The 14,059-nt window shown below is 46.7% G+C and overlaps 1 protein-coding gene across 2 annotated transcripts in view; it reads right to left on the bottom strand.

Moving 5' to 3' along the window:
- The window catches only part of tln1 (talin 1), a 101,775-nt gene that overhangs the window by 41,443 nt on the left and 46,273 nt on the right, over positions 1-14,059 (bottom strand). The window contains exons 14-20 of one of the 2 annotated variants that reach the window (XM_077243310.1): positions 13,843-13,956; positions 12,807-12,915; positions 10,963-11,171; positions 10,680-10,778; positions 10,534-10,590; positions 627-794; positions 251-545 (exon numbers count right to left, since the gene is read on the bottom strand). In XM_077243310.1, the coding sequence (XP_077099425.1) occupies positions 251-545; positions 627-794; positions 10,534-10,590; positions 10,680-10,778; positions 10,963-11,171; positions 12,807-12,915; positions 13,843-13,956 (1,051 nt within the window). The remainder of the gene's footprint in view (positions 1-250; positions 546-626; positions 795-10,533; positions 10,591-10,679; positions 10,779-10,962; positions 11,172-12,806; positions 12,916-13,842; positions 13,957-14,059) is intronic. The other variant, XM_077243311.1, reaches the window with a different exon arrangement.

Below are 14,059 nucleotides of genomic sequence, written 5' to 3'. Positions count from 1 at the left end.
TAGAGAGCATTTGATTGGACAGAAGATGTGATGAGAAGCTGAAGTCCGCGGTGATGTCAAAAATCTGCGATCCATTTTAACGGAAGTGAGAGACTGTAAGTTTTCTTAAATGTGATATCTCCAAAATGTGAATTTTGTCATTGTTTTGGACCCCACCAGTTTATGCATAACCTTAAAGATAACATTCATACTAAAAGCTAAAAAACATAACATTGTGATTGCAGGGGGCCTTTAAACACGTTCCTAGTACCTGCGTCTCCCATGGAGCTGAAGATGTTATCCGTCACATCCAGGATGCGGTCGGTAGCCTCTCCGTGCCGCCCGATTGGCTGTCCCCCGCTGGCGTACTGTCTGATGTGCTGGAGCAGCTCGTTGAGAGCCTGAGTGACACCTGTGGCGGCGATGCCCACCTGTTTGAGCAGCTGCTCGTCATGAGTCGCCCCCTGCGACGCCTCAACACAGCCCTCCACAGACTTGGCCACCAGCTTCCCAGCCTCGATGAGCTGCTCCTGACACCCGGGGGAGCTGATGGTGGGAGCCACCACCTGTCACACACAGATGAAACACACACTTGAGCGTCAGGTGAGGTCGGCGAGTGTGTGAATGAATGGCGTGCGAGCGCTCACTCGTGTGCAGGCCACCAGCTGTGATGTGGAGAGGGCGCACTGGGTGGCTGCAGCAATCACTCGGTTCTGCTGAGCCGAATCTTCTGTTTTCTGAGCCACATTCTTGGCCTTTAACACCAGAGCCGCTGCTGCATTAGCCACAGCCTTCGCCAACTGCATCAGCATCTCCTGCATACACACACACACAACATGAAAGTTAAACACACATCATATCATAAATCAAGTTTTCTTTTTTCATTGCAAATGGTACAAATTATCAGCAACAATTCGAGTAAAAAATGAACTGTACAATGAATTCCAGAATTTCTTTGTATTTGTTACGTGCCCCTTGAATGACAGCTGGCTTGTGTAAAACGATACTCGGTTACTAACGTAACCTCGGTTCTCTCTAGAGAGGGAACGAGTATTGCGTAAGTTTAGCTTACGCTACGGGAAAGATTCATCTTCTCGAGATACTGAAGCCAAAAAATTATCCTTAATTTTGTATACCTTGTCAACGCAGTGCAGCAGCTAGCAGACCTAGAGCAGGCCATCTCGCGTGCTCATTGGCTGCCCTGCGGGCAACTGCTGCAGCCTACCAGTGAGCCCGGCGTGACGTCACGCCCAATGAAGGGCGCCCGCGCCTTTATAGCGTCACAGCCCGCCAGATAGGCGTGGCTTAGCGTATAAAATAGGGGCTGTAGGCTGAATTCTCTGGTTTTTCGACGACTGAAGCGAAGTCGCTCGTGGCGCGAGCACGGCCGGTTACGCAATACTCGTTCCCTCTCTAGAGAGAACTGAGGTTACGTTAGTAACCGAGTATCGTTCTCTTACGAGAGGTTCTCTCGTATTGCGTAAGTTTAGCTTACGCTACGGGAACACTTTGTCAACGCCGTGCGCGCCAAGCATCCACATGAGACCCCGAGCTTGAGGGGAACCCCATAAGTGAAAAAAATAAGGTGGCCAGCCACGCGGGCCATCACTTGTACATAAGCACACATAGGGAATACAGAGCAGCGCGCCGGTCTGTATAGTCATATGGCACATACCCTACTTAGTGCAGCTCAACCAGGAGAGCTGAGTCATGAGAGTGATCTGAGCAGGAGATCTGGGCAGAATACACCTCTTTTTCACACTGACAACAGTTTAGCCTGCAAGGCAGGAACTTCTAGGTTATAAAACCTGACAAAGGTAGACGGGGAGCTCCAGCCCGCCGCTACACATATGTCATGGATAGAAATTCCACTGGACCATGCCCACGACGAGGCCACGCCTCTCGTGGAATGAGCCCTGATGCCCAGAGGGCATTGCAGACCTTTTGACGCGTAAGCTGCCGCTATAGCGTCCACTATACATCTGGACAGGCTCTGTTTCAAGGAGGCGAGCCCCTTGGCGCGCCCACCAAACGAAACGAAAAGCTGTTCCGAACGCCTGAAGGAGGCGGAGCGCGTAATGTAAAATCTCAGCGCTCTGACAGGGCAGAGGAGATTCACATCACTTTCGCTGTCAGATGCTGGGAGAGCTGACAGCGAAATAACTTGCGCTCTGAATGGCGTGCCCATCACTTTAGGGACATAACCATGTCTAGGTCTGAGGATGACTTTAGAGTCATTTGGTCCGAACTCAAGACACGACGCGCTGACAGACAGCGCGTGCAGATCCCCTACACGTTTTACTGACGACAGTGCAGTCAGAAAAACGGTTTTTAGTGATAGATATTTCAACCCCACGGAGTCTAGTGGTTCAAATGGAAAAGCTTTCAGGGCCTCGAGGACCAATGAAAGATCCCACATGGGAACCGACGGCGGGCGCGGCGGATTCATCCTTCTAGCTCCTCTAAGGAAGCGGATGACCAACTCATGTCTTCCCAGTGACTTGCCGTGCGTCGATTCCGCGAACGCTGCCACGGCCGCCATGTATACTTTGAGCGTGGATGGGGACCTTCCCTTATCCAACAGCTCTTGTAGGAAGGTGAGCAGCTGCGCCACCCCGCATGTCCGCGGGTCCAGACCTCTGTCGGTGCACCATCCAGAGAACACCGACCATTTAGACGCGTAGAGCCTTCTCGTGGAAGGGGCTCTAGACTGCGTGATCGTGTTCATCACTCCTTCTGGCAGGGCAACGAGTACCCGTTGATCAACCATGCATGCAGAGACCAGCGCTCTGGATGGGGATGCCAGATCGTGCCGCGAGCCTGAGAGAGGAGATCTGCCCTCACAGGAATCGGCCACGGTGCTGTATGTGACAGCCGTGCCAGTTCTGGGAACCAAGTCTGATTCTCCCAACGCGGGGCTATGAGGAGCACCGAGTGGCGCGTTTCCTTGATCCTCTTGATCACCTGTGGCAACAGAGAGACCGGAGGGAAAGCATATAGCGGGAGGCTGGGCCAAACCTGGGCCAGCGCGTCCTCGTCCTTCGAGAAGAACGTCGGGCATTGAGCGTTGTCTTTTGACGCAAACAGGTCGACTTCCGCTCTGCCGAATAGGCGCCACAGTTTCTGGACCGTTTGGGGGTGCAGGGACCATTCCCCTGGGGGAACATTGTCCCTGGACAGTTTGTCTGGGCCGTCGTTCAAATGGCCAGGCACATGCGCCGCCCTCAGCGAGCGCAGGTTAATCTGTGACCAAATAAGGAGGCGTTCCGTCAGATTGCAGAGATTTCTGGATCTGACACCGCCCTGACGGTTTACATAGGATACCACAGATGTGTTGTCCGAGCGAACAAGAACATGCTGGTTCTGTATGAACGGGAGGAAGCACTTCAGCGCGTTCTCGACCGCTATCATTTCCAGACAGTTTATGTGAAAACCCTTCTCCTGGTCTGACCACTGGCCAAAGGCCGGTCTGCCCTCGAACAACGCGTCTGTCGAGATGACCTTCCGATAAGAGATGGTTCCCATCATTACTCCCTGCTGGTACCAGTCGGCCACTAACCAGGGCTGCAGAGCTGTTATGCAGGTCTGAGTCACTCTGATTTTCTGGCCGCCAGACACCCAGGCTCGGCGAGGCGCGCGAGCGTTCAACCAGCGTTGGAGCGGGCGCATGCGCAGTAGGCCCAGCTGGAGCACCGCTGCAGCTGATGCCATACAGCCCAACATCCTTTGAAATGTTTTCAAAGGGAGAAAGCTGCCCTTCTGGAAAGATGCGGCTAGGTGGCGAACACGGCGCGCGCTGTGTCGATAAACGAGCCGTCATGGTCACCGAGTCCAGTTCTATTCCTAAAAAGGAAATTGACTGGCTGGGCAGTAATGAGCTCTTGGTCCAGTTGACCGTGAGACCCAAGCTTTCCAGATGACTGAGAAGCACTGTTCTGTGAGATAGTAGTTCTGTCTCTGACTGTGCCAATATCAGCCAATCGTCCAGATAGTTCATTATGCGCAGCCCCTGACTTCTCAGGGGGGGCGAGCGCCGCGTCCATGCACTTTGTAAATGTACGGGGTGCCAGGGACAGGCCGAACGGCAGGACGGTGTATTGATATGCCTGACCGTCGAAGGCGAATCTCAAAAATTGCCTGTGACGGGGTACTATCTGAATCTGAAAATAGGCATCCTTCAGATCTAGAGAAATAAACCAGTCCCTCGTGCGAACGTGCGCGAGGATTTTCCTGGTCGTAAGCATTTTGAACGGTCTTTTTGCAAGCACTTTGTTCAAATATCTCAGATCTAGGATAGGTCTGAAGGCTCCGTCCTTCTTGGGTACGAGAAAATATCGGCTGTAAAAGCCTGACTCGCTCAGAGAAGGCAGTACCTTTTCTATAGCCCCTTTGCACAGCAGCTTTGCTATTTCTGCGTGAAGTAGGTGTGCTTCTTCCGCATTCACTATCGTCGCGGTCCGGGCTTGAAAGCGCGGGGGACGGCGAATGAATTGAAGTGTATAGCCCTGCTTTATTGTGCTCAACACCCATTCTGAAATCCCTGGGATAGTTTCCCACGCAGCTATGTGAGCCGCTAGGGGGCGAATGGCCTCCGGGTTCAGACCGCCGCCATTTGCGGGCTTGTGAAACTGAACCGGAGCCGAGAGCGTGGCGCGCGCTGACTTATGTGAGATGTCCCGATCATAAGGGATGGGGAACATACTTTTACCACACTTTGACGCGCGAGCAACGCTCTGGGCGGATGAGCTCTCTGTAAGCGTGAGCGCGCGCACGCGGGCACGAGACTTACAACTGTATCTGACGCCCCGATCATAATAGATGGGGAGCGCTTTATTAACGCCCTGTGTTTTGTGATAACACTTAAACGCGCAGGCGGGGCCCGGGGGGAGGTTTGTGTTAGCAAGCGTGAGCGCTCTCTGGCGGGCACGAGACTTACGTTCATAACCTGCTTCTTTGATCGTGTAACAGAGCGGGCAGATAGTGGGCACAGACCTGTGGACACATTTCTTACATTCAATACTCGAGCAGCTTTTCTGCGCTTTATGAGAGTGTGCTCTGTGAGTGACACGGGATTTGGGGTGCTTATGTGTAGGGGTGAACACTGGGGCGTGGGCACATTCACTACACTTAAAACACTGACGGCGTGAGCCGGACCAGACATTATACTCTTTTTGAGATTTCTCTGGGTCGCCGTGAAAACGGCGTTTGTGTGCAGGCGAGATGGTGAATAAACCGGCTCGTTGGCTGCTAGTTGAACCACTGCAGTAGCCTGTTCGAAGGGGACTGACAGGGAAATGAACTTTGACGGCGGTCCGGCCGCAGCGGGACACGTGCGTCTTTTCTCTCTCTCGCTGTTAGGAGGGCTTCGCGTGCTCGGACTTCAGCGTGATTCTTTGCCGAGGCCCTCTGGGGGGCGGCGGTCTGTGACGGCTGTCTGAGTGCGATCTAGGGCGGCCGCCCTGACGTCGCTGCGAAGGCTGAGGCTGTGCTGGACGCTGGGTGCTGGTTCGCACAGGAGGCTGGCTTTGTCTCTCGCGAGAGCGGCCTGTGGCAGAACTCGAGCGTCGCGGCAGGAAGAGGTTCATGGCCTGCGTGGTCTTTTGTACCACAGAGAAGCGGTCAACAATCCCGTTCACCGCTGGGCCGAAGAGACCAGTGGGGGAAAGCGGCGCGTTCAGAAAGGTGGCTCGCTCAGTTTCCCTCATATCCGCAAGCGTTAACGAGAGGTGCCTCTCCGTCACGGTCAACGCGGCCATGGCTCGTCCGATGGCTTGGGCTGCAGCTTTGGTGGCGCGGAGAGAGAGATCCGTCGCGCTTCTCAAATCCGTAACCGCAGCTGGGTCCCGGCCCTTCTCATCCCATTCACGGAGGAGGTCGGCTTGCAGGATCTGAAGCACAGCCATCGAGTGTAGAGAAGACGCGGCCTGGCCGGAGGCGGCATAAGCGCGGCCGACCAAGGCGGAAGTGGCTCTGCAGGCTTTAGACTGGAGGGCTGACCGTGACCGCCATCTCGCGGAGGGCGGGCAAAGGTGCGCTGCGACCGCCTCTTCCACAGGGGGAATCGCTGTGTACCCTTTCTCGGCGGCGCTGTCCACTCGGGAGAGCGACGCGGAGGCCTGTGACTGAAGTCTAGCAGAAAACGGTGTATTCCATGACTTCGTCAGCTCCGCATGAAGTTCCGGCAGGAATGGAGCGGGCCTAGTTTCTGAAACTGCGCGGCGGCGACTTTGAAGGAAGCAGCCGTCGAGCCTGTTCGGCGCGGGTTCCTTCGGCAGCGACCACTCGAGCCCGAGACGGTCAACAGCTTGCGTCAGCAGGCGCATAAGTTCTGCGCCAGCTCCAGCGCGGGTACGGGTGGATTCCTGGATTGACGAGGAGGCGGAGTGAAGCGACCATTCCTCGCTGTCTGATGCCAGGATAGAGCAGCAGTCTCTTGTGACGCGTCCCTCGGACTCATCCTCCGAAGCGACGGCAGTGAGGCTCGCAAGTGGCAGCTGCGCGTCGGTGAGGAGAGGTGGGGAAGGCGAGAGCGAGGCTCGAGGGAGGCTCTCCGGCGAGCGCGTCGCTGTGGCCACAGGTTCCGGCTGTCTCAGGGAACGGCGCTTCTTTCTGCGCGGTCCCACAGGGGGCGGAGTGACTGCTGTGGTGTTGAAAGCTTCGAGTCCAGCCCGCAGGGTCGACAGCGGAAGCTCCTCGCAGAGCTCGCAGCCCCCGGACGCGAGGGCGAGCTCTGCGTGTTCCAGGCCCAGGCAGAGAGCGCAGATCAGGTGGCGGTCTCCGGCGCTGAGCGGGGCTTTACACGAGCCACAGGAAGTGCGAGGCATCTTTAAAAAGACGCTCGCTGCTCTTTTAGTAGGGCTGCAACTAACGATTATTTTGATAATCGATTAATCGGACGATTATTTTTTCGATTAATCGATTAATCGGATAGAAATTAAATTAGATTTTTTTTTTATTATAACTAAATAAAACCGTAAATCAGGGTATTTATGTGTAAAAGTGTACTTTAAAAAGTGCAAAAGCCACACATTGAGTTTTACTAATATCAATATTTGCATTGTTTTTAATGATAATTGCTGATGGCAAGTTGACAAACATGATTATTGTTAAAAAAATGATATCCAACATATTGTTTTAACACAATTTTTGTTAAAACAAATTTACACAGACATGTTGTTCAGATGTGAATATCTGAACTAAAAACAAACTAAAAACATCTAAAATATATAATTCATTTAATTTTTATTTAAAATTAATTATATATAAGGAATATAAGGATAAAGAATATAATATATATTATATGTAATATATAAAAGAATAATATAAGGATAAATTGATTAAATAAATATAGAAAGACTGAAAACAATTGTGTGAACGTAGAGCCGCAGTAGATCGCGTTTGAAAAACAATTAAAACTTAGTAGACAAATGCTATAAAAAGAGAACGGAATGGAGGTAACGTTACCCAGCAAGCTAACAGGCTTGAGTAAAGGACAGGAGAAATTATGCATTAGTGCACAAGCATTCGCTGAAAAACACTGAGTACAGTGACTAAAAAACAATATTTTACTGCTGCTGTTATTAACTGCCTTTATATTTAATGCTTCGCTTTGTAAAGACCGTTTTAATTTAACCTATTTCTGCGGTAGCGCTATTTTAATCCATCACTTACGTTGCGAGCGAACTGATTGCGCAACCTGATGCTCGAGACAAAATACAGACATCCCAAGATCCCGGAAGTCCCGGGAGTCTCCCGCATATTGATTGCGGCTCCCTGATGCCCGCGAATTAGTTCAAACTTCCGAAATCTAGAGCGCGCAAGCAAGAGCGCGCTTGCGAGACAGAAGAGACTGCTCCAAACCGTGTAGCGCGCGCGCTCGGCAGAGCGCCTGAGGGAGAGAGACCTTGCGTGTGTGTGCGTACCAGTAAACGCTCCCCGTGACGTAAGCAGACCAACTAATCGATAATGACATTCGTTGACAACGATTTTCATAATCGATTATAATCGATTTTATCGATTAGTTGTTGCAGCCCTATCTTTTAGGATAATAAGCAAAAAAGGATACGTCGCCGGATAGCGTAGCTCGCACGGATGGCTGAAGGTGGCAAAGACGGCCGGCTTCCTCAGCGCTGTCCTAGGCTGGCTGTTCGCTGTTCGACGGCGGCGGTGGCTTCTCTCAAATCCAGCGATGCGAAGAGCTCGCTGAAGAGTCGAAAAATCAGAGAATTCAGCCTACAGCCCCTATTTTATACGCTAAGCCACGCCTATCTGGCGGGCTGTGACGCTATAAAGGCGCGGGCGCCCTTCATTGGGCGTGACGTCACGCCGGGCTCACTGGTAGGCTGCAGCAGTTGCCCGCAGGGCAGCCAATGAGCACGCGAGATGGCCTGCTCTAGGTCTGCTAGCTGCTGCACTGCTTTGACAAGGTATACAAAATTAAGGATAATTTTTTGGCTTCAGTATCTCGAGAAGATGAATCTTTCCCGTAGCGTAAGCTAAACTTACACAATACGAGAGAACCTCTCGTAAGAGAACCAGATGATTCAAGTTTGCAAGCACAGTGATTTTTGCAAGCTAAAAAGTGGTCAAAATAGTTAGTTTATAAAAAAATAAAAATAAAATTTGTTCTGGGCAACAAAAACAAGTGGTATTTTGTGTGTTTAGAATATAATTCACATTCATTTTCCAATGAGTTCCAAAAGGTTCTGATGTCACTTGAATTTTACAATGTGAAAACATGGAAGAAAAGCCACATACACTTCACAAATTTTTCAGAGTTGCAACACTCTAACTCAACAAGGTGTAGATTATTTACATGCAGGATATGGGGTCATTTAAAATATTAAAAATACAGACATGTCCCTTGAGTTTGTTATGAAAAAGATTTAAAATAAAAAAAGTAATCAAGTAATTTTGGGTTTAATTTAATTTATGGGTTTAATATAAAGAAAGTTATAATACATTGATTTTAGTCTGATCGGTGTTCTGCGATGAGATCAATGCCATCTTAGACAATTCAGCTTTTATTAGAATTAAAATGATTAAAATAAGAAAAAATACTAAAGCAAAGAACACAAATCAAGTTGATTAGTAATAATGTCAAGATGCTATTGAATACTATATATTACAGAGAGCTGTAAAGTTGTCAGATACACCACTGGAATCTCTACAAAGGTTTAAAAAAACAAAACTATAGACTATATGAATAGAGGCAGGGCAGAGCTAGAAATATCCTGTTCAGTTTGACTTCTGTTAAACATCACCTTTCTTAAATGCGATTAAGTTGTTCTGATAAGCATTCCATCCAAATAAGGACATTAAAACATGCACAAGACTGTAGCAGCTTCCCCTTCAGTTAGACTGTGTGGAGAGTGATAAGACATTCAAATAACATTAGAGCTGACGAAAGACTTCACTAACCCTGACTCTGAGAGGCATCTGTATGCTAATCGTTCAGGTTCATCTGTATGCTAATGTAATTCGAAATATTGACAAAATTAGCGTATTGAAGATGGATTTAAAGAGCCCCTATTTATGCTATTTTGAAGGTTCCTAACTTTGTTTTGGAGTCTCTAACAATAGGTTTGCATGCATCTAAGGTCAAAAAACACTTTCATTTTCTCAATATACATTGTAGCATCACCTTATTTATCAAAGAGTCAAAGAGTGAAAATGGTTTGTTCCAAACTTCGGTCTCCCGTCTTTTCAGCGAGCAAACTCTGCTCTGATTGGTCAGATGACCCAGTCTGTTGTGATTGGTCTACTCTGCTCTGATTGGTCAGATGACCCAGTCTGTTGTGATTGGTTTACTCTGCTCTGATTGGTCAGGTGACCCAGTCTGTTGTGATTGGTCTACTCTGCTCTGATTGGTCAGATGACCTAGTCTGTTGTGATCGGTCTACTCTGTTCTGATTGGTCAGATGACCTAGTCTGTTGTGATCGGTCTACTCTGCTCTGATTGGTCAGATGAGCTAGTCTGTTGTGATTGGTCTACTCTTCTCTGATTGGTCAGATGATTCAGATGCTTCAGATGCTCATTAGCATATCTGAAAACATTTTTTTTCCAATATTGTGCAGGCCTAATAACCATTGCTAGTGGTCTCCATCACTAAAATTGCTCTCTGAAAGGGATGAGCTCTTCGATCTGACTCAATGCAGTGAGAAAAAACTACACCAATTCAAAGGGAATTTAAGACATTACTAATGGTTACAGATCTGTCTACACAATTTCAGAATTTTAAGACTTAATTATGATATAATTAAATGATGAAATCTGTCATGCAGAGAAACTATGCTGATGATTGATTTCCTGAGAAGGACCCGTCACCACACCATGATCTTACACCCTACAATTATGACTATGGAATTACTATAAAACATACATTATGAACCAGGTCAAACCGTGATCATTGAATCATTGATTTGATAATGATTTGGTATGATTTTCATTTGAAAATGAAAATGATTTTCATTTGGTAATGAAAAATATTTCATTACAGAGACATTAGTATGATTGGCTGGTGGATATTAATTGTTGTTTCTATGCATTGTTACCAGCGTTTGACTATAGCGTGTCCGTCTGGAGTGTGTTAACGCTGCTGTACCTACAGACTGATGAGAACACAGGTTAATGCACTACAGTCACAGCGTCAGTGTGTGTAGCAGCAGGCAGAGTGAGTTAGTGCGAGTGTTTCACACACCTGGAAGTGCTGATCCGCGTCGGACTCTCCGATATGCTGCAGGAGTTCACCGCTGGCCTGACCCACATTACCCGCTGCTTGCAGGAGGTTCTGTCGGGGCTGAAGACATCATAACAGTCAATATTACAGAAGTATTTTCTTCCAAAAATAACTGTTAATGGAATCTGAATCATTAACCGAAACTCCTTCCCACTCCTACTACTAACAGACCAATGAATGCTCCACATCGGATGCATGCAACATTCCCAATCCCATGTTGTGACTGGCTATGGTGAGGTAATACCTCAGCGGTGGCGGGCTGAGCGGTCTTGAGCATATCAGACACGGCACACGCCAGGTTCCTGGCAGCTCCCAGCAGCTGTTGGCCATTCCCCCCCTCGTCCTCCATCAGCGCCGCCAGCAGCTTCACACCCTTGGACATCTCCGTCAGGTTGGAGGAGATGGTGGTGACGGCACAGCCCACAGCGGTGTAGTCCGTCTCTGCTGGGTCACCTGAGAGACACGCTACACTATATCACATCATCAAACTATGTGGGAAAGAACTACTGCAGGATTTACTGAAGACACTTAGCGCTGAAACGGCGTGGATACAGTTATTAGTTTGTGGCTGACCTTATTGCATAAGCATTTGCAGCAGTTTCCCTTTCAGATGCAAAATTGATAAGAAGGAGAGTTTTTATTATTAATCATGCACCAAGATTTACTAAGGTTTGCAGTAGTCAAATTTGTGGTATTTGAAGTGGTGGATTGTACTAATATTATACTTTTTACACCCCTACATTTCATAAAAACATGTCTTTGCTCGTTATTTTGAAATGAAGAAATCGTCGCCCACTCAGAGACGCGTCCGTTTCGTGAACGACCCGAGCCTTTTGCAGATCGCAGAGGACGATTCATTGGTGAATAGGAGCTATCCGATTGTATCTGTTCTCGAGTCAACAACTCACTGATTCAAATGATCCGGTCAGAGTGAGTCTCCAGTTTACAATTCACTGAATTCAACAGACTAACCCAAAATGAGCCGAGAACTGGAGATCCTCTGAGATTGATTTCACAGGAGGACAGTACGTTACGAATACCGAATATTAGGATTTAATTTTTACGCAAGGTCACGACTGTCAGTTGTTTGTGAACTAAATCTGCTGTAAAAGGGCAAGCTGTTTAAGCTCACTGTATGAAATGCTTGAATGTGGACAAGGGTTTTAGGTAAAAACCTAAACATTGTTAAAATAACGCAAATGAATCCCATGCATCTTCCCCACTGCCGTAGCAGTTTAAAATGTTGTAAAACTGTTATGATTCCATAGCGTTCTTAAAATGTTGACATCTTGTGATGTCTGTTTAAATATTGTTTGTTTATATTTGTCAACACACATTTAGTTTTTACTCATTTCTATATACTAGTGGGTATATTTTGTTATTTTCAAACTTGAATCATCAATAATTATCGGCAGTAGTTATTAGTGCATGGCAAGTTTTGGTAATAAAATAAAATGTTTTCTTACAGATCAATACATATTAAGTTTCTGCATAATCTTCCTCATTGACTAGTAATGGCTACTTGACAATTCATAATTCATAATGATGACAGACTGAGCTGTATCCTAATAAAGCTCTATCTGTGTGTCTAATACATTATACACATTCATCAGTCATTACTTTTTACTTTTAATACTTAAGTACATTAAAAATCAAGAACTTTTGTACTTTTACTTTTAAGTAAATTTTAAAAGGAGCACTTAATACTCTTACCGGAGTAATATTTTATTAGGGTATCTGTACTTTAACTCAAGTACTTAATTTGTGTACTTTGTCCACCACTGGGTATTTGCGCCATTACTTAACGCCGAAAAAAAACAATGTCTTAACCCATTCAGTGCTTGACATGCTGCCCTAGTCACTGCTAGGAGGAGGAACCGCAGAGAACAGAGAGCTGTGATACAAGGGAGAGAATTTCCTCCACTCATATTCATTACGTGGAATGCCAGAGGAACACATTGTCTGAACACTGCTTGTTTGCGATGCCCGTTTAGTAAATTGGCCCTAAGTGTCTTTTGATCCCCAACTGATCAAGCCAAAGGGATGCTGAAACAGGCTGAAGGGAACCTGTCGTTGTGAGTGTGTCACCTGCAGTCAGATTGACCATGGAGGCAGTTCCCGCAGTGATGGCGTCCACCTGAGAGTGAATCTCATGTTTGGACTCATCCATTTTGTTCTTTCTCCAAGCTTGAGATGCCTAAATGTTACAGAGAGAATGTTTGATACAAATACTGAGCACATTCAGGGATGCATGCATCTCTTTACAGCAACGTCATAAATGTTATTATCATTATATCATCTTCGCATTCAGACTTGGTTTGGCCCAAAACTTTTCAAAATTTCTTTCTAATAGTTCATTTAACTAATATTTTTTTATTTCACCTTCTGCATAGGATCGAAGTAAAAATCTGAATTATTTTAACCTCCAGACTAAGGATAAAACAAAAGAAAACTACTTTAGAGACGACATCTTGAAAATCTTAACCCTTCTTAGCCGTTTAAAATCAGAATAAGAATAAGCTTTATTGCCAAGTATGTTTACACATGAGGAATTGGTGTTGGTGACAGAAACTTCCAGAGCTAAAAGAAAATGACATCTGTTATGCTCAGATCAAAAATGCTCTCCTATTGATTTTGAGCATGAAATGGGTATGCTTTCTATTTGATACAATTATTATAAGATACGTGTCTACTGGTGCAGAGTGAGCAGGGCTTTTCAATTCATTCCTATAGAAGCCAAGCTTCATGCTCAAGCTGTGAATTGTGGGTTTGATTTGATTTAGACTTGATTTAGTGCATAAGTCATAGTGTTTACATATTACGGTTTCATTCAGATTTCTAATGAAGTTTGGACTTGTTTTGACTAGACTGGCCGGAGCACACAGACATTTTTAAGTTCAATAAAAATATACAAAAATGATATAATATTTTGGAACTTTACATTTTTGTTTTTGCAAAGTTGTGTGGAAACCATTTCCAAAAAACAAAAATATGTTTTCACGGTTTTTATGTTTCACCCGGGTCAAAAAAGACCCGGACAGAACACCAGGCTATACAAACACTGCAAAATAAAAAAGTAACTGAGAAATTTCAAAGAAATATTCATATGAATAATGTATCTCACCGCATCTGTGCCCAGTGGAGGCAGGGCATCAAACTCATCGAGAGAGGCCTGAACTGCCTGCACCGCCTGCATGCTGGAGTTAATGGTGCCAGTCAGAGCCTGCTGAGCTGATGTCTGCAACAGAGACCGAAAACACAGACACCTCACCGAACAGCCAAAACCAAGAAGAGTGATTACAACAATATGCCTTCAGAACAGAGTCGTTCCTGAAATGCTG

Source organism: Siphateles boraxobius, unplaced genomic scaffold, assembly GCF_051911475.1.
Source record: "Siphateles boraxobius isolate OS27281-9 unplaced genomic scaffold, OSU_SipBor_1 25, whole genome shotgun sequence".
NCBI lineage: Eukaryota > Metazoa > Chordata > Actinopteri > Cypriniformes > Leuciscidae > Siphateles > Siphateles boraxobius.
The sequence above is the reverse complement of the archived record's forward strand: the minus strand, read 5'-3'. Positions and strand labels throughout refer to the sequence as shown.